Source organism: Scaptodrosophila lebanonensis, unplaced genomic scaffold, assembly GCF_003285725.1.
Source record: "Scaptodrosophila lebanonensis strain 11010-0011.00,11010-0021.00 unplaced genomic scaffold, SlebRS2 tig00001410-arrow-pilon, whole genome shotgun sequence".
In the NCBI taxonomy this organism is placed as follows: domain Eukaryota; kingdom Metazoa; phylum Arthropoda; class Insecta; order Diptera; family Drosophilidae; genus Scaptodrosophila; species Scaptodrosophila lebanonensis.
In genome coordinates, this window is record NW_022060738.1 from 5,480,300 (window position 1) to 5,497,737 (window position 17,438).

The following is a 17,438-nucleotide window of genomic DNA, read 5'->3' on the forward strand; positions in this document are numbered from 1 at the left end:
ATGCATAAGAAGAGAACCAAAACAATATATAAAGTAAGGTATAAACTACTGAAACAACTACTTATAATTAGGATAATAAATAAATAGACCACCACCACCAATGTCAAACAACATAGTTAAGTTTTGTAAACTTCTCTTTCTCTTATAATAAGTGAAGAAAGTACGTAATTTTGATTAATTTTAAAGAAGAACGGCCAACTTAATAATAAAATGTATAGTACATACTAGAGTTTGGGGATATTTCTTTATACTTATATAGTGTGGTCATATTTGGACAAGTTTGCTTGTCAGTAGCCCGTTCAGAAGAAATGGTTCAGAGTTCGAACTAAGAACAGCACCTTTTGAGGCTTTACTTTAAACATTTGTTATTTGCTGAACCATCGTGACATATAGTACGTATTTATTATCAGTTACGGACATTATACATTTTAGATCGAGTGAGTTTCTAATTATAGATATGCTAAATTTTAAAAATTTTTATATGTGCGCATTACTTTACTTTATGTATTAATTATATTTTTTCCCTCGAAATATCTTACTATATATATGTAGGTACATATGTGAGATGTGTGATCAAGGTTATGTACCTGACCACTCAAAAGAGAGGAGTGGTTACCACCTTGATATAGGTTCAGCTTTCTGACATACATATGTACATACGAGTATACGAACAACTATTTGAACAAGGTATTGAACAAGTCTTAGGTATAGATGATGAGGGCTAAAAATCCATGCTTGTGTACGCACCGCCCTTTTACAGTTGTGGAAGTACGCGATAAGGGTATAGTACTGCGATATGCCAAGCCCGATGGTCAGAGGCCTAATTGCGTTGTTCTCGTAGCGCACGAGCAGGCAACAATTTGTTGCGTGCTAAACGAAAGGTAGCTATCAGTAAATGCTAAATGAGGGTACTACCTCAAATAGTGACGTTTGTCCTTCTGGGAATTTGAGGATCATTTGACAGCTGCAACTGCTCATAATTTAAAACTTGACAAAAAACTTACTAGATTGGTTATAAAATAAAATGATAATTTTTCAGGGTATTTGAATGCATCGCTATGTGTTTTTGCAGTTACACCAAAAAGTGTGAACAACTTTATAATATGGGTGGGCAATCGATATTTGCGCACACGGACATACATACAGATATGTGTACTTAACAACATAACAATACATGAGTAAGCATTTTTACAAACATAACAACTATTCTGTATCAAATATTGTTTATTTATGGATACTTATTAACTAATATCAGTCAAGGTTGATGTGTTTACTTAAAAAAACGAATAGAAGCTCAGAGTTAAATATTCATCTGATTAAACAAGTGCGAATCATCTTTGTTCAGTAAGTTATTTGTTGATTGTTCCTAGGGCATTATAACGGTACGATAAAAACATTTCTTTTAACAGTGCGGCCCACCTGTAAGTTAGCTGCTGTGTTGCCTCTGTTCTATCTCCGCTTCTGTATCAGCGTGTGTGAAGAGACCACAAATCATTCACAAAAACAACGTAAACAGGTTTGCAGTGAGGAGCGGGAACGGGGGCGACAGCTCGGACTGCCAAGTGTCTTGGCACTTTGATAGGTCGAATACTACACATGAGCTCTGATGATTACCCGAGTATGAACGACTTGACTTCTGCGTCGTCGTTGTCGTTGTCGTCCGCTGACGATTCTTGATTCGCTGACATGTGCTTAGTTTTCCACAGGACTGATACGATTCGAATGATACTCTACATCATAATAAGTGCAAAGCACATTTATTTCACCCACAACTCCAGGCCATGTGTATAAATAGAATTCCTCATTCTTAGTTGCTTACAATATGTGTACACTCAGAAAAAGCTATAATACAGTCAGGAGTAGTTTTCTCAAAACGCTCTATGACTCTATGACGCTCTATCCAATCGCAGCTGTTACAACTATAGAAAAATCAAGAATTCCGAACTAAAATCGATGAAATAAGTGTGTTGAAAACAAAATATTGTATCCAAAACTTAATTATAACCCACTTGTTCTACTTTACTAAAATGATTTAACAATTACGCAAATTCATGGAATGTACTTTATACTTTAATATTCAGCACTTATTGACGCGGGACTCAAATGACGATATAAAAACGTTCACGAAATTTTAAAAGCATTTAAAACCTAAGCATAAATTTACGTGATTCTGTATTCAAGACCTATAATATTTCATTTCGTGCTGGCCTTCTTACTTTTCATCTGCTTAATACAATTCAGAATAAATAGTTTTAAGAAATTATATCCCTTTTATAAACATGACAATACAAAATTCACTTTGATAATGGATTTAAATTACAAAAATAATCAGCCATTTTGTTATTTTTAATAAAGAAGTTTGATGCTTTTTGGCTTTTATTTTAAGTATTTGAATATCGTTATTTATTAACATTATTGTTAACTTGAAGCTAAAACAACTCAAGCCTTTAGGCTTATTTTGAAATAGTAAATATTTTTATATTGGTTTATAACGTAATGTTTTTGTAAGTGTAGGGATGATTGCAGTGGATGTGTTGTAGGTAGTCCTGTTATCATAGACCATTAAAAATGTATGTATGATTTATATGTATTGTAGATATACATACATACAAGTACATATGTACATATGTATGTATGTATGTACTTGCGTTTGTATGCCAATTGGGTTGATTCTTTCTGAAAAAGCTCTTGGTTTTATTAATGCCGAACACCTTTGTGCCGGTCCACTTGCCCCCATGACATGCGAGTTACATGGCGAGCCAGTTGGGGCACCGTTTTGGTATCAAGCACATTCTTCGACCAAAACGGCACAAGAAGAGCCAATTGAATCGCTCTGGCTGAAAAGCTTCGAATAGGCTTGCATGGGTTGCATCGTTGCTTTTGTTGTTGGCTGTTGTTGGTATATGCGTTAACGTTGACGCACATTTTCTTGTGCATTGACGCTCGGTCCGATGTGGAAAGTGGATAGTGGGAAGTGCGACGACACCAAGCGACGGCAGAGAGCCTGGCAGTGAGAGAAATATAGCGCGTGAGCAGCACATGAATGAATCATGGGGAAGAGCAAATGTTTGCGTCATTTTCAGTGTACTCGTATATGCAACAACACAATATGCGTGTGTGTATGAGTGTGAATCTCCGATTCGTCGTTATGGTTGAAATGCCGAAAAAAGATAAACTGTGGACCATTGTGCCAGAAGCATGTACATACATGTGTACGCAGTCATGCAGTTGCGGAAGCATCCTTTTCCTGATTTCAACATTAAATCATTATTTGACGTTATTTGATGAAATAACAGTAGCTTTGCTATAATATTTTTTGTTTTTAAATTTCAAAATGTACAATAAATTTATAACTTGCAGTATTACAACTACATTGGCGATGCTTAAAGAACTTATTTTCTGTGAAACTTTTTAGGAAGGGATTCGGAAATCTTTTAATTTAATAGCTGTTACATGTAACAAATAAAGTGTTTCTTTTTTTCAAATAATATTTGTATGTGTAATATGAATATGAAGGGAAATGTAGAAAATTGTAATCATCAACAAAATATTCATTCTTGCTCAATTCTTATTGTACGATATGAATATAATTTAGTGCTAGCGTTTCTGAAAGTAATACATTTTCAATTTATTAATTTGTTCATAAAAAAACATATACTAAAAATAAGTTGTATATTTGAATTTTTTAAATCATAAACACAAACAAAAGCAAAATATAATTATAAAGTGTATTCAATTCTTATCAATGAAATTCTTTATTACTTTACAAACTTTAGAAAAAAATATAATAACGTAGCTAAAAATATATTTATTGTGTATTTTTATTTGTTTGTATTCGTTAAATTTAGGTTTCTACTAGACAACTATTTAGAATACTTTAAGCCGGAAACAGTATAGTTTTACTTCTACTTTAAATTAAAGCTGGCGCCAGTCATTTCTCAACACTGACGACAAAAGCGCGTTTGTCCAACACAGATGGCGAGAGTTGCATGCGTATGTATTTTAAAATAAAAACGTTACTTTTAAGTGTACATCAAAGCAATTGATATAATTTGTATTAATCTATCTCTATTCCTAACAATATAGTTGAGGTTTTATGCAGGTTTAGGGAATAGAAAGATGCCACATTTTGCGACCGGCACAAGGCCACTAGCCATTGGCAACCCTAATCAACCTACCCGCTAATGACCTTGCGTTGACATTGCCGTGCCACCAGTTGTGGGTTGAACATTCATCAGAAGTGGGCTGAGCCGATTCGCACAAACGAAAAGTATCCAGAAGTTTGTTAGATTTTTCAGCAGAATGGCATTCAATAAGTTGAGCATCGAAAATCTAGATTTGGCTGGAAAACGCGTACTGATGCGGTAAGTTGCTGGATAGAATCCATTAAAAATCGAAAATTGCATAAGGATTATTTTTCTAGCGTTGACTTCAATGTGCCAATTAAGGAGGGTAAGATTACCAGCAATCAGCGCATTGTAGCCGCATTGGATAGCATTAAGTTGGCGCTCTCCAAGAAGGCGAAATCTGTGGTACTAATTTCTCATCTGGGTCGTCCAGATGGCAATAAGAACGTTAAATATACATTGGCACCCGTTGCTGATGAATTGAAGACGCTCTTGGGTCAAAATGTGACATTCCTGAATGATTGTGTCGGCAACGAAGTGGAGGCTGCCTGCAAAGATCCAGCGCCTGGTAGTGTAATTCTCTTGGAGAATGTGCGCTTCTATGTGGAGGAAGAGGGCAAAGGTGTGGACGCCAGTGGTGGCAAGGTGAAAGCTGATCCAGCCAAGGTCAAGGAGTTCCGCAGCAGCTTAGCTAAGTTGGGTGATGTTTATGTCAACGATGCTTTCGGCACAGCGCATCGTGCCCACAGCTCGATGATGGGTGATGGCTTCGAAAAGCGTGCAGCTGGTCTGCTGCTCAACAAGGAGCTGAAGTACTTCTCACAGGCTCTGGATAAGCCACCAAACCCCTTCTTGGCCATTTTGGGTGGTGCTAAGGTCGCTGACAAAATTCAGCTAATTGAAAATCTGCTTGATAAGGTCAACGAGATGATAATTGGTGGTGGCATGGCCTTCACTTTCCTAAAAGTTTTGAACAACATGAAGATTGGTGGCTCCCTGTTCGATGAAGAGGGTTCCAAGATCGTACAGAACCTGGTCGACAAAGCAAAGAAGAATAATGTGCAATTGCATTTGCCTGTAGATTTTATCTGTGGCGATAAATTCGCAGAGAATGCAACTGTCAGCGAAGCTACCGTTGAGAGTGGCATTCCCGATGGTCACATGGGTCTGGATGTGGGTCCCAAGACGCGTGAGTTGTTTGCAGCACCAATTGCACGCGCCAAGCTTATTGTATGGAACGGGTAAGTGCTCTTCTCTTTTTAAAATATCTAGCTCAAATTTATTTTCCCCCTGAGATTAATAGCTTATACCTTTATATATTGAACACCAATCGGTGGAGTTTCTCTCATTGTCTATTTATGAAAATGCAGACTAAATTTCTAAAGTGAAATTCATTGTCAAAAAGAAACAAAATTTCATAAGTATTATAATTTTTTACGTGCTTTTTCAATGTCTATCCCTTTTAATTCATTCCGAGGAATTAAGATTTGATACACACTATTTAAAAACACACTATACTGATACAAACATTTAAACAGCCTAATTTTTTTAAAGCTCTAAGAAACCAGTCCAATAAACTCCGATATATTTAGTGATCGAATAGAGATATAATTTGGTAATAATCATAGTTTTCTTTATGCCTAGACCTCCCGGCGTTTTCGAGTTCCCCAACTTTGCCAACGGCACGAAGGCAATCATGGATGGTGTGGTGGCAGCTACCAAGAATGGAACTATCTCCATTATTGGGGGTGGCGACACTGCCTCTTGCTGCGCCAAGTGGAATACTGAAGCTCTCGTATCGCATGTGTCAACAGGCGGCGGCGCATCTCTGGAGCTTTTGGAAGGAAAGACACTGCCAGGTGTGGCTGCTTTGTCGAATGCTTAAGCGCACAGTCACCCCCTATTTATATAGACCTCACAACTCAACTCACTACTGATGTATGTTACCGATATCTCTCTTCATGCAATATTTATGTAATAATCGTGTCCAGGCTTTTTCTTGTTGCCGGATGCGTTTAATTCGTAAGCCCAAAGTTCAATATTATTGTTATTATCAAACAGTGGCAGGACACGAATACAATAAAGCGAAATTAAGTTAAAGAAGTTATATGTACAAAATCAGTGCCTAAGCTGTTATTTCACTATTTGTATGACCTTCAATGAAAGGTGGAATGGTGGACCATGCGTTATAGGTACATATGTATTGTATTTTCTGCAAGATTTTTGTTTTTCAGATATGATATACTCGAAGCTTTTAAAATTACACCATAGGATATTTTTGTAAATGTTGTTTGCACCTCGGTAAAGTATAAGCTGCCATTTCTATCTAAATATTTCACTGACTGCTGTTCAGTTTCAAAATTCTTGACCTTTCCAACTCATTTAATAGTTGGACTAGGGGGGGATTTTGAATCTTTGTTTGGATTTCTCATTTTGAATTGAATTGGGTAATAATAAGTATACAGTAAGTATATAAATCGTTGATAACTTACGCTATAATGTCAGTTATTTTCATCTAGGTTTGTATTATTTTCTAGCAAAATTTGTATCCATGGCCGAAGAGGTACGCTGGATATTGTTAAGGTTGGAGCGTATGCGATTGCCTATAGAGGTTTGATTAGCAATGGCCTTTTTAACCTCTTTGTTGATGAACTCCTTATCAAAATCGCTGGCCCGATATTGCGCCTCTTCACGTGCGTATGCTTCGCGATGTTTTTGCACGGCCTGTGTACGATCCGCTTCGCGCCAAGAAGCATTGTCCATCATTTCCCGCAAACGAGCTTCGCGCTCTGCTTCACTAAGTTTTTGTTTACCGGCAGCCGGAGTAGAAACGTCTCGCCGCTGGCGATTTGAGCGCATCTGTTGTGAGTGCCGATCGTGCCTTGCTGCGGGACTATTGGAACGACTTCTTCGATGATTCGTCGATCTTTTATTAGGTGTTGGGCTATTGCGACTTCTGGGCGTCTGTCTCTGAGAATATCTTTCACGGTTGCGGCTTCTGCTTCGTTGACGTTGCATCTTTTGATGATGCTCCCTACGCGGACTGTGACTCCTGCTTCTTCTGCTTGAGGTACGTGTGTGGCTTATGCTTCTTCTGTCGCGTCTGCTGTTTTGTGATCTGCGGCTGTCTATGCGCCTAGAGTGTGCGTCATTGCTTTGATTGCTACTGCTACTCTTAGAGCTACTTGTACTACTACTACTGCTACTTGAACTGCTGTCGCGACGATGTCGAGATTTCTTGCTACTCTTATGCTTGGTGGCCATATCCAACTGCTTTGATATTGTTCTGTACTTAGCATCTAATAATTTGTCCAGTTTTAAGTCACCATTGCTATCGCCTTTTAGTTTCTTAACCTGGTTTGCTAATTTTCTGTCCAAATCGTCATCGCTGGCGGACTCCCTGCTACTTCCATCATCGTTAGAGGCCTTCTTCTTGTTCTTTTTCTTGGATTTCTTCGACTTTTTTGACTTCTTTTTGCGTTTGGACGCTTTTAGCTCCTGCTCGGTCTTCAATATACGATGTATTTCTTTTAATTTGACTGGATTCTCCAACAGTTTGCGTCGCGATTCCATTTCACGCTGCTTAATTAGCATTAGTGGATCTTCCATGGTTTTTCGTTGCATGTCCACTTGTTCTGTGGACTGCAGATTGCGATACTCGCGTATAGAGAAGGGCACACACTCGTGCTCCACATGATTGATTGATTGCTTGATTCCCATGACGTTCTGCTGTTGACGTTGCTCTTCTGCCTGCAGAGTTTCAAAAGATTTGTCTATCTTGCGGCCTAAGAGGTATTCTTCTCGATTAATCAGTTCACTGTTGTCTGAAATGGAAAAGTCCTAAATAAGATTAACCTATACGTATATTTTTTCTCAAAACTTACTCTTGTACATCCATTCCAGCTTGGCCTCGTTGCCGCCTGAGCTGGCCAAGACCCCAGAGCTCTCGCCCAGGCGTCGAAGCTCCTCACGGTCGCGTTCCTCATTAATTTCTTTGCGCAAGTCATCTAGCTTGCGTTGCTCGTCCTGTTTGGCCTGCTCCGCTTTCCAAACACGCTCCTGATTTTTCATCGTGTGTGGATGCCATGATTTTTTTAAGTTCTGCGTTTACCGTTCGAAAGTTTTACCAAATGAAATTATAATTAATATTTGGATATGCTTACCAAATCACCTCCGCCCATATTAACTGAGTTTTACAAGATTCGATTTCAATGCACAAGTAAACAATATATGTAGTCTTTAAATAATTTCGTTGTTGCCAGACAAATTAAATTGTGCCACTCAACCAGTGTTGCCAATTTTTTAGAATGAAATAAAGCTAGAAAATTTTACAAAAATTTGTTAAAAAGCTACATTTTTTTTTTTTGAATACTTAGAAAACTGTATTTTTCACGGTTTATTGATAATCTTGGTTTAATTTGTTATTCGCGAATTTTGTTCAGTGTCGTCGTATGCGCTGGCAAGAAAGGTCGTGTAAATGTTGTTCAAAAGGTTTAGTATAACATTCCTGTAGAGACTTTTCAGAAGTTGCTATCCTTTATGTCTGCAAAAATTGAAAAAGTCATCAATAATAATGGCGGATATTCAGGGTATTAAGTCCCTTCTAATCAGTTCAACAAAATACGGGACCATAATTAAAAATTGTCAATATTTTTTACTAAATTTGTTGGGAACACTTATTATTCTGACCAATCGAAATAATGTGTATTTTATGAATTTACCAAATGCTACGTTATTTTTTATAGTTTATAGCCTTTTATTATTTGTTTTGTCGCTGAAGTATGTTTATGTTAAAAACTAATTTATTTAATTATTTAATTAAATTAAATTAATTTAATTATTTAATTATTTTATTTAATTTACCTATATTTCAGAAACTTAAGACCTAGAGACACCATCCTCTTAGATCAAGATAGAAATGTGAATACGCAGAAAATGTGTATTTCGGAATTACCCCTCCCCTCTCCACAGCAATTAGTGATTTTCCATAACTCCCAAATTTCTCAACGTTTTTGATTAAAATTTGACTAATACCTCCAGTTAATGATTATGTTTATTTATCTACAAAGTGATAAATAGCTGCCCGCAGCTATTGTTGCTGTTGCTGCTTTACGCAGGCACTCATAAACAGGCATAGACTCACATAGACACAATTGCTATGTAAATGTGCAGTTATACATCCTTTACGTGAGATTAAATACCCAAGGAGGTATAATTATCCAAAAAAAAAAAGTTTCGTTATTATTTTCAAATTGTTTATTTTTATAATTATTCTACATACATGTACAGATTATTTTAAAGTTGGGACATCCGACTTTAGATTCTCCACTTGTTTATTTTACATAAATGTTAGAAAAATTACATAAAGCGGAAAAATGAATGTATTTTTAAAAAGCCAGAATTCCCGCTTCCCGCAATGTGATTTCAAAAACAACCAGATTTGACGGGAAAAGACTAAATTCGTGACACTGCAATCAACATCAGTTGTTTAAAAATACGAAACATCTGGCATCCCTCTGAACAGCTGGCAGAACAATCATTGAAGATGCCGGCTGTTCTGCCATGAATTTGTTTACAAACTGTGATCAAAGTCGAAGAACTGCATTATGATAGAGAAGCCCAAATACGTTTGCATAAATTGTGGACACGGCGTGCGCGACTTGCACAAGAACTACAGCAACACAGTAAAAACCACGCACTGCGTAAGACAATTTATTATCCTAAACGAATAAATTTGAATGTATGCCTCGTTTTATTAAAGGAACAATGCAAGAAGGTTGCGGACAAGTACATCGAGTTTGAGGAATTAATAATCCTCCTGGATGCTCTGCTCCTGTCACAACAGGCCTTTCGCCACATGATATATAACGATAGCTTTAAGGTACGATATATGTATGCACATATGTACATATGTATGTAGGGACAAATTTAATGTGAACACTAAGGTAAACAAGTTTCATATAGCTTTATTGGAAAATATCACTGGTGCTTCTGTTGCTGGAATCCTTTGCACTCTGCCGTCAGAGGCGTGATGATGAATCAGGTTCGCCAGTAAACGAAAAAAGTTTTTATATGTGCGTCTTGCAAAATATTGGAGGTTTGTATTATTTTGTAAATCCAACATAAAGTTTTATATTGACCAAATGTTTCTTGAAATCCACAGATTACGTGTTTATTACATTGCTTCTATTACTAGTAACAACGTTGCGTGGTGGCATCAAATTTCCAAAAGCTGGTCTGGGCTCATTTACGATAACTCTGCTAAAAGCGGTGGTCATATCCAATCTTTCAAAATTTTTTCTGCTGCCCATTTTGGTTTGGCGCAATAACACAACCGATTTGGGTAGTCAACTGCATTATATGCTCGTGACATCCCATAATCTGTGCTCGCTGATATTGGCTTATGAGGTAGTGGGTGCCTCAGTTAGCAGAAAACGTTGGCTGACATCTTTATTTGTGATTGGAGTATTTTTATTAAAAGAATATCTTAAGCTGGTAGCAGCACGACATTCCCAGAACATTCTTGCTTAAATGACTACCAAAGTTAAATATAGTTTCAAGTAGTTAAGTATTAGTTATAGAAATAGTTGCAATAATATAAAATAACATACTGTTTTATAAATATTTAATGCCTACATAATTTATTTACTCAGTTCAAACGGTCGTATAAGAACTGCAACATTGAATGTAAGAGAGAAACGACTGTATTTTCAAAGCTTTGGACACTTTGTTTATCTACCAATTTAATTTATCCGAAATTTTCAAAGATCGGCACCCATGCACTTTAAAACTTAAACTGATTTGATTTTCTTTAATAAAATCTTTCGGCATCTATAAACACTCACACCCTATTCATTCCCTCTAAGTTTTGAATAAAATAAATCAACTTTTTTTTAACACTCCGTTGCAAATTCTTAGTAATGTTTGCATTACGGTGAAATACTTTTATGATTTTGGAAACATTTATACACGAGGAGCCTAAAAATGATAGAAATTATAGCGCGATCAAAAATAAACTATGCATTAAAGATGTGAATATGAAAGGGAAACGTGTGTTCATGAGGTACGGAGTATAAGAAATATTTAGAATTTTAAGCTACAATTGAATTATTTTGCAGAGCTGACTTTAATGTCCCCATGAATGGTGACAAAATAACGAATAATCAGAGAATAATAGCCGCTTTGCCCACCATAAAGTATATGTTGGAGCAAAATTGCAAATCTTTGGTGTTGGCATCGCATTTGGGCCGACCAAATGGTAAAAGGAATCCGAAATTCAGTCTCCTACCGGTAGCAAAGGAATTGGAAAGGTATCTTGGCAAAAGAGTTCACTTTATGTACGAGTGCCCTGGGAAAGATGGTCTTGAAGTGAAGCAAGATCTGCCCGATGGTACTGTAATATTACTCGAAAATTTGCGCTTTTACGAGGAGGAGGAGGGTAGCACTAAAAACTATCATCAGGAAATAATAGTTGATCCGGCTAAGGTGAAGGAATTCCGCAAAAAATTGGCAGCAATGGGTGAGATATATGTGAATGATGCATTTGGCACGGCACACCGCAGGCATAGCTCCATGATGGGCGAAGGTTACAATATGCGTGCTGCAGGATTTTTGCTGTATAATGAGCTTCAATATTTTGCCAGGGTATTAAACAATCCGGAGAGACCCTTGTTGGCCATTTTAGGTGGAGGTAATGTCATTGAAAAGATACCGTTGATAAAAAATCTTTTGAACCACGTCAATGCCATGATTTTGTCTGGTGGGATGGCCTTTACATTTCTAAAGACATTAAAATGTATGGAGATTGGAAAGTCGCTGTATGATGAGAAAGGCAGCAAAATGATTCCTGAGATAATGTCACAGGCTATGAAAAACAATGTGGAGATAATACTGCCTGTGGATTTTATTTGCGCCAACGAAATTGCCATCAACCCTAAGGAAATAAAGTCGATCGACATAAAGCAAGGTGTGCCCAAAGACTTTGTGGGTTTGGATATTGGCGAGAAATCGGTAGCGCTCTTTAGAAAGGCCATTAATCCGGCGAAAACAATTGTTTGGAATGGTCCACCTGGGCTTTTCGAGTATGCGGCTTTTGCTAATGGCACTAAGGCAATACTAAAGTCCTTGATTGAAGCCACCACAAGTGGTGCAACGACTGTCCTGAGTGGTGGAGATACAGCCACTGCTTGCAAGAAGTTTGGCGGCATTGGCAAAGTCTCACATGTGTCAACTGGCCATGTTGCCTCAGTGCGCCTATTGGAGGGGAAGGAGTTAATCGGCGTTGCGGCTCTTTCTGATGCGCCATCATCGGGCGATTCTTCTTGACACCTCCATTAGTATTAAGGTACAGTTTATTTTATTAATGGGCTATCTGCATTATAGAAACTTCAAAATGATATTTTGACTTACAACATTTATGTAGTTTCAATTGGTTTCGAAATTTTTTAAACATTTTTCACACCCACAGATATCAAAATTGTTCGTTATGCTGCGATTCACAAGACATATCCTCAAAATTGTTGATTCATTGTCACCCGAACAGCAGAAGGAAAATGTTACATTTACCAAAACCTACAGCGTACGACACTATGGCAAGGATGGATGTAATGGAGGCAAGGGTGGACAGATGAAGAAGAAACTGAGCATTAAGAATGTTGATGTGGCCGGGAAACGAGTCTTTATGAGGTAACTAGATTGTCGATAGCTGAAGATATAGGCAATAACTGGGTACTAATTGCAGAGTCGACTTTAACGTTCCCATGAAGGATGGCAAGATAACTAACAATCAGCGGATAGTGGCCGCTTTGCCGACTATTAAATATGCTCTGGAAAAGAAGTGCAAGTCGGTCGTGTTGGCCTCGCACTTAGGTCGACCGAATGGTAAGAAAAATCCAAAGTATAGTCTTGGGCCTGTAGCCAAAGAACTGGAAAAGCTGCTTGGCCAAAAGGTGGCATTTATCAGTGATGTAATGAAAGATAAGCCCGAGGGTGCTGTCGTATTGCTAGAAAACTTGCGTTTTTATGCCGAGGAGGAAGGCAGCAGCAAGGATGAGAATAAAAAAAAGATCAAAGCCGATCCGGCTAAGGTGAAAGAGTTTCGTAATAAATTGGCCACCATGGGTGACATTTATGTGAATGATGCATTTGGAACAGCACATCGGGCACATAGCTCGATGATGGGCGAGGGTTATGAAGTGCGAGCTGCAGGGTTCTTGCTTGATAAGGAGTTGGAATATTTTGCCAAGGTCTTGCATAATCCAGAGAAACCCTTCCTAGCTATTTTGGGTGGTGCTAAAATCGCCGACAAAATCCCGCTGATTACCAATCTCCTAAATAATGTAAGTGGTATGATAGTTGCCGGTGGCATGGCTTTTACATTTCTCAAGATATTGAACTCCATGGAGATTGGAAAGTCGCTGTTTGATGAAAAGGGCTCCAAAATGGTGCCGGATATCATGGCGAAGGCAAAGGAAAAGAATGTTAAAATTTTATTGCCCGTCGATTTTATATGCGCCAACAAAATTGACAAAAAGCCAGATCAAATGAAGACAGTAGATATAAAGCAGGGAGTGCCCAAAGACTTCATGGGATTGGATATAGGAGAGAAATCGGTGGAGGTGTTTAACGAGGCAATTTGCACATCTAAGACTATTGTTTGGAATGGGCCGCCGGGACTTTTTGAAATCGATGTCTTTGCTAACGGCACCAAAGCCATGCTAGAAGCAGTGGTTGGAGCCACAGCTGGTGGAGCCACAACTATAGTGGGTGGCGGTGATACAGCTACGGCTTGTCTGCAGTTCGGCGGTGCAAAGAAAGTCTCACACGTCTCCACCGGTGGCGGAGCGTCCTTAGAGCTCCTGGAGGGCAAAGTCTTACCTGGAGTGGCTGCACTCTCCGACGCCAAGTGATTAATATACACGTATGTAATTAGAATTTTGACTACAATACATGGTTAATACATTTCGAAATAACATTGGATAAGGATACAGAGAATATAAATTGTAGTTGTGTGAACATGGTTTCTTAAAACATTGTCTCTTGGAATGTGTCATCGTCGTCTAATCGAAACTGATGAGCTCGGCAGTGGCAGGCTCTGCAGCCTTCGCCGGCGGTTCGGGTTCGTTTTGAGGTGGCGCTGGAGCTGCAGCCACAGCCTGTACTTGATTGTTCGCAATTTCAGCGACCTGTGGTGCTGCGGGTGGTGGAGGGTTGCTGACAATTGGTGGATGTGATTGAACCACCGTTTGCTGCTGGAGCATAACGTGACCCAATTGTGGGGCTGGCGGTGCAGCTGCTTGTAATTGTTGGGGTGGTACCTGTGGTTGGGGCTGCTGCAAGTGTGCTTGACTGGGAGGCATTTGATTGTCAGGCATGGAAGGAATTGGCATTTGTCCATTGGGCGGTGGCGCCATCATATTGCCTGCCTGCTGAGGCATATTTGGCAGTTGCGCTCCATGAAATTGTGGCGAAGAATTTGGCATAGGCATTGCTGGGTTATACATGCCCGGTGGCACGCCTAGGGGATTACCGCCATGAACACCAAACTGTCCATTTGGCGTAGGGTAGCCTTGCACAGGGAAGGGCTTGTAAACTGAGTTTATCTGATGCGAGGGGGAATTGTGAAGTCCTGATGGCGGGGCTCCTGCAACTCCACCTGGTGGCAAATAGGGAAAAGAAGCCGTTTGTCCCATTAGATATTGAGCTTTTTGCTGCTCCTGACGCAGCTGCATTTCACGCTCCTGCTCTTGTATGCGCTGCAATGCTAATTGACGCTGATATTGCAAGTACTCTTGCTTCTTCTTCCGCATGATCTCTAGCTTTTGAGCCATTTGCATTTGACGCTGTCGCTCTTGCTCCTCGGCTATGCGACGCAACTTCTCCACATGCTCTTGCCGTAGCACGTCTAGTGCGGCACGCGAGTCCTTGATCTGCACAAGCTTGTCTTGCAACTGCTCGTACCACATGCGTTTATCGTCCATTTGCTTGATATAGGACAATTGCTGAGAATGTAGGGAGGTGAGCGTCATAAAAAGCGTCTGAACTGAGGAGTCGTTGGCAATGCTACGACCTCGACTGGAGTTTGATTTCATGCGGTTGAGAAAAATTTCCACCTGGGTACGCATATTGGCAGCAAACTCGTCAATTTGCAACTCATCGGTGCCCTGTGAAAAAATAAGGGTATTCATGCTTTAGAAATGGATTTGAACAAGTTCAGAACTTTTACTAATTACAAACTTGACACGAGCACATACAAGACGTTTTAATTTCTACAGAGATGGATGACGGCTTACCTTTTGTTGTGTAGGCAAAATTTGCTGTGGTTGTGGAGTGGGTGGCATTGGAGATGGCGCCGATGGACTAGCCATGGACGAAGACTCGCTAATCTTGCGTTGCTCCCAATAACTGCGATTCAGATATTTAGCCAGGTCAGGATTTGACTCCTCCTGTTGGTACTCTTTGGGCGCTGGTGGCGCCTCCGGTGTAGGCGAACGTTGTTGCATGCGATAGGCAGCCGCAGCTGACAGCTGCTGTTGTTGTTTTTGCTTCTTCTGCTCCGCCTCCGACTGACTGAGCGCTAGGGCCAGCTGAAGTTCCTCCTCCTCCTTCAGTTCTTGCTCACTCTTGCGCGCTGGTGTCTGCTTGATAATGTGGAAAGTATTATACAGACTGTATTATAAATGAACTGAGCATCTAACTAACCTGCACTTGCTGAGACAATGAACTGTTTAAATACTCCGCTGGCAGATCGCTGTCCGCCGCTCGTGTACCAGACTTGTTGGCTGGGCGCTGCAGGGACGCAAAACAGCCGTCACACACACGTACGTCCTTTTCAATGCCATATTTGGGTAGCGGACACTGTTTGGCAGTGCACTGACCACAGAAGACTTGTCCACAGTTGCGACAATGATGCTTACGATTCGTGAAGGTGAATTCGACACGGCAACGATGGCATACTTTGCCATCGGCCCAATTTGGAGCCGTGTCGGCGGTGAACATGGCATCGGCTTCTTTTAGTTCCGGGAACGTGTGACCCTTGGCTTTCAGAATAGTCATGGTGTCCTAGGAAGATTTAAAAATACAGGCTAGATTTCGAAAATGATAACGTATAGATACTTGTGGCACATCTTCCTCCAAACTTAGTTCTTCCTCAGAGCTCATTTTGACTTTTACAAATGGAGCAAAACACATTTGTTCTTCTGACTAATAACCACACTAATTAAATTATACACTGACAGTACAGACAGCGCATGTCCACTAACTGGACCTGATTGCTTGCTTACTCACCTTTATCGCTTGGTATTTATCGGAAGAGCGGAACGCGTAGGCCCAGGTCTGAACTAATTCCAGCATTTTTTGACGCACATTTTCGTGTGGCGTTTGCTCCAGAAAATTACTGAACATCTCACAGTTCTCCTTGGTAAAAACTTCCTCATGGACGGGTGCTCCACAGTTCTTAACAATGCTCTCGAGTACCAGCAGCGAGTAGCAGGCTGTGTGCGGATTTGGCGAGTTCATCTTCTTTTTAATGGCAGCGAAGGCATTCTTTGGTCTATAAAAATATAACATTTCATCAATATGTGTATGTCTTTGTGTGTAGTGGGACTTACGTGACATCTTTCTGATTAATTTCATCGCAAATTAATAATATTGAAGGCCAATCTGGCTCCAAGCGCAAGTGGCTTGTTGCATTCTCTGTAAGTAAAGACAATTTAGAATGCGTCGCAGTATATTTGGATCTCAAGAGGTTCATTCCCCTTTTGATGAGTCACTTTTAGTTGCAGCTGCATTGGTCGCTTTTGTATTTCTTTATTTAATGCACAACTTACCTAGATTTTTGTCAAAACTGGATTTAAACATTTTCCGTGTATTATTTCAACTTTTTAGGGACAAATTTGCTAATTTTTTTTACTTATTTATTATTTATTTTATTGGCAAAAGTTTTGTCGTATCATATGCTACCACTGTCGTCTGATTGGGAATGCAGGTTACTAATTTGCAAAATCTGGCAGCACTGAAACGTCTCGATACATATTTAAGCTATCGATTGCTACGAGTGGGCTACCAGACTGTCTGTTTGAAATGCTTAAATTCAATGTGATTGTGAATGCGATTTTAGAAAATGGGAAATAGAATCAGAAGTATTTTTAAGCAATTCTCCGTTTTATTAGTAGTCGATCTAAGCTATATGTTAAAAATATACGAACAAATTTGTGTTATGTTAAAAGTATGTTTTGCAAAGTAAATCTCACAAAAGTTGTTTGATGTATGATTTTATTGGTTTTAATTAAATAACATGATCATAACGTAAAA

The 17,438-nt window shown here is 39.3% G+C and overlaps 6 protein-coding genes across 7 annotated transcripts; 4 read left to right on the forward strand and 2 right to left on the reverse strand.

Annotated features, from left to right (window-relative positions):
- Nucleotides 1-4,207: 4,207 nt before the first annotated feature.
- Nucleotides 4,208-6,234, forward strand: LOC115630445 (phosphoglycerate kinase). Its single transcript, XM_030527007.1, has 3 exons — nucleotides 4,208-4,364; nucleotides 4,424-5,368; nucleotides 5,772-6,234. Exons 1-3 carry the CDS (start codon nucleotides 4,303-4,305, stop codon nucleotides 6,010-6,012), a joined length of 1,248 nt encoding a protein of 415 aa, XP_030382867.1. The 5' UTR covers nucleotides 4,208-4,302; the 3' UTR covers nucleotides 6,013-6,234.
- A 7-nt stretch (nucleotides 6,235-6,241) lies between these two features.
- Nucleotides 6,242-8,375, reverse strand: LOC115630444 (pre-mRNA-splicing factor CWC25 homolog). Its single transcript, XM_030527006.1, has 3 exons — nucleotides 8,291-8,375; nucleotides 8,012-8,228; nucleotides 6,242-7,951 (listed from the first exon to the last, which is right to left on the reverse strand). The coding sequence occupies exons 1-3, from the start codon at nucleotides 8,306-8,308 to the stop codon at nucleotides 6,654-6,656; spliced, it is 1,533 nt and encodes a 510-aa protein (XP_030382866.1). The 5' UTR covers nucleotides 8,309-8,375; the 3' UTR covers nucleotides 6,242-6,653.
- Nucleotides 8,376-9,690: 1,315 nt separating this feature from the next.
- Nucleotides 9,691-10,686, forward strand: LOC115630702 (protein ARV1). Its single transcript, XM_030527354.1, has 4 exons — nucleotides 9,691-9,829; nucleotides 9,889-10,008; nucleotides 10,092-10,224; nucleotides 10,291-10,686. The coding sequence occupies exons 1-4, from the start codon at nucleotides 9,734-9,736 to the stop codon at nucleotides 10,656-10,658; spliced, it is 717 nt and encodes a 238-aa protein (XP_030383214.1). The 5' UTR covers nucleotides 9,691-9,733; the 3' UTR covers nucleotides 10,659-10,686.
- Nucleotides 10,687-11,264: 578 nt separating this feature from the next.
- Nucleotides 11,265-12,424, forward strand: LOC115630764 (phosphoglycerate kinase-like). Its single transcript, XM_030527420.1, has 2 exons — nucleotides 11,265-12,322; nucleotides 12,376-12,424. The coding sequence occupies exons 1-2, from the start codon at nucleotides 11,265-11,267 to the stop codon at nucleotides 12,422-12,424; spliced, it is 1,107 nt and encodes a 368-aa protein (XP_030383280.1).
- On the forward strand, nucleotides 12,394-14,156 carry LOC115630429 (phosphoglycerate kinase-like). Its single transcript, XM_030526985.1, has 3 exons — nucleotides 12,394-12,471; nucleotides 12,595-12,812; nucleotides 12,868-14,156. Exons 1-3 carry the CDS (start codon nucleotides 12,424-12,426, stop codon nucleotides 14,033-14,035), a joined length of 1,434 nt encoding a protein of 477 aa, XP_030382845.1. The 5' UTR covers nucleotides 12,394-12,423; the 3' UTR covers nucleotides 14,036-14,156.
- LOC115630428 (hepatocyte growth factor-regulated tyrosine kinase substrate) lies at nucleotides 14,055-17,095 on the reverse strand. Of its 2 annotated transcripts, none has more exons than XM_030526984.1 (6): nucleotides 16,955-17,095; nucleotides 16,736-16,820; nucleotides 16,413-16,677; nucleotides 15,828-16,187; nucleotides 15,419-15,763; nucleotides 14,055-15,289 (listed from the first exon to the last, which is right to left on the reverse strand). In XM_030526984.1, the coding sequence occupies exons 1-6, from the start codon at nucleotides 16,983-16,985 to the stop codon at nucleotides 14,186-14,188; spliced, it is 2,190 nt and encodes a 729-aa protein (XP_030382844.1). In that variant the 5' UTR covers nucleotides 16,986-17,095; the 3' UTR covers nucleotides 14,055-14,185. The 2 variants fall into 2 exon arrangements, with proteins under 2 accessions (XP_030382844.1, XP_030382843.1); XM_030526983.1 differs by having other exon boundaries at nucleotides 15,419-15,766.
- Between the last annotated feature and the right edge of the window lie 343 nt (nucleotides 17,096-17,438).

Excerpts from the sequence above, each read along its gene's own strand:
- LOC115630764 (XM_030527420.1), top strand. The coding sequence starts at position 11,265 with ATGAATGGTGACAAAATAACGAATAATCAGAGAATAATAGCCGCTTTG. Across the intron at positions 12,323-12,375 it reads ACAGCCACTGCTTGCAAGAA|TGCGCCTATTGGAGGGGAAG; the intron begins GTTTGGCGGCAT and ends ATGTTGCCTCAG.
- LOC115630444 (XM_030527006.1), bottom strand. Across the intron at positions 7,952-8,011 it reads GCTGGAATGGATGTACAAGA|ACAACAGTGAACTGATTAAT; the intron begins GTAAGTTTTGAG and ends TTTCCATTTCAG.
- LOC115630429 (XM_030526985.1), top strand. The coding sequence starts at position 12,424 with ATGCGCCATCATCGGGCGATTCTTCTTGACACCTCCATTAGTATTAAG. Across the intron at positions 12,472-12,594 it reads ACACCTCCATTAGTATTAAG|ATATCAAAATTGTTCGTTAT; the intron begins GTACAGTTTATT and ends TCACACCCACAG. Across the intron at positions 12,813-12,867 it reads GGGAAACGAGTCTTTATGAG|AGTCGACTTTAACGTTCCCA; the intron begins GTAACTAGATTG and ends TACTAATTGCAG.
- LOC115630445 (XM_030527007.1), top strand. The coding sequence starts at position 4,303 with ATGGCATTCAATAAGTTGAGCATCGAAAATCTAGATTTGGCTGGAAAA. Across the intron at positions 4,365-4,423 it reads GGAAAACGCGTACTGATGCG|CGTTGACTTCAATGTGCCAA; the intron begins GTAAGTTGCTGG and ends TTATTTTTCTAG. Across the intron at positions 5,369-5,771 it reads AAGCTTATTGTATGGAACGG|ACCTCCCGGCGTTTTCGAGT; the intron begins GTAAGTGCTCTT and ends CTTTATGCCTAG.
- LOC115630428 (XM_030526983.1), bottom strand. The coding sequence starts at position 16,985 with ATGTTTAAATCCAGTTTTGACAAAAATCTAG. Across the intron at positions 16,188-16,412 it reads ATAAATACCAAGCGATAAAG|GACACCATGACTATTCTGAA; the intron begins GTGAGTAAGCAA and ends AAATCTTCCTAG. Across the intron at positions 15,767-15,827 it reads CATTGTCTCAGCAAGTGCAG|CAGACACCAGCGCGCAAGAG; the intron begins GTTAGTTAGATG and ends CACATTATCAAG.
- LOC115630702 (XM_030527354.1), top strand. The coding sequence starts at position 9,734 with ATGATAGAGAAGCCCAAATACGTTTGCATAAATTGTGGACACGGCGTG. Across the intron at positions 9,830-9,888 it reads CAGTAAAAACCACGCACTGC|GAACAATGCAAGAAGGTTGC; the intron begins GTAAGACAATTT and ends GTTTTATTAAAG. Across the intron at positions 10,009-10,091 it reads TATATAACGATAGCTTTAAG|CTTTATTGGAAAATATCACT; the intron begins GTACGATATATG and ends AGTTTCATATAG.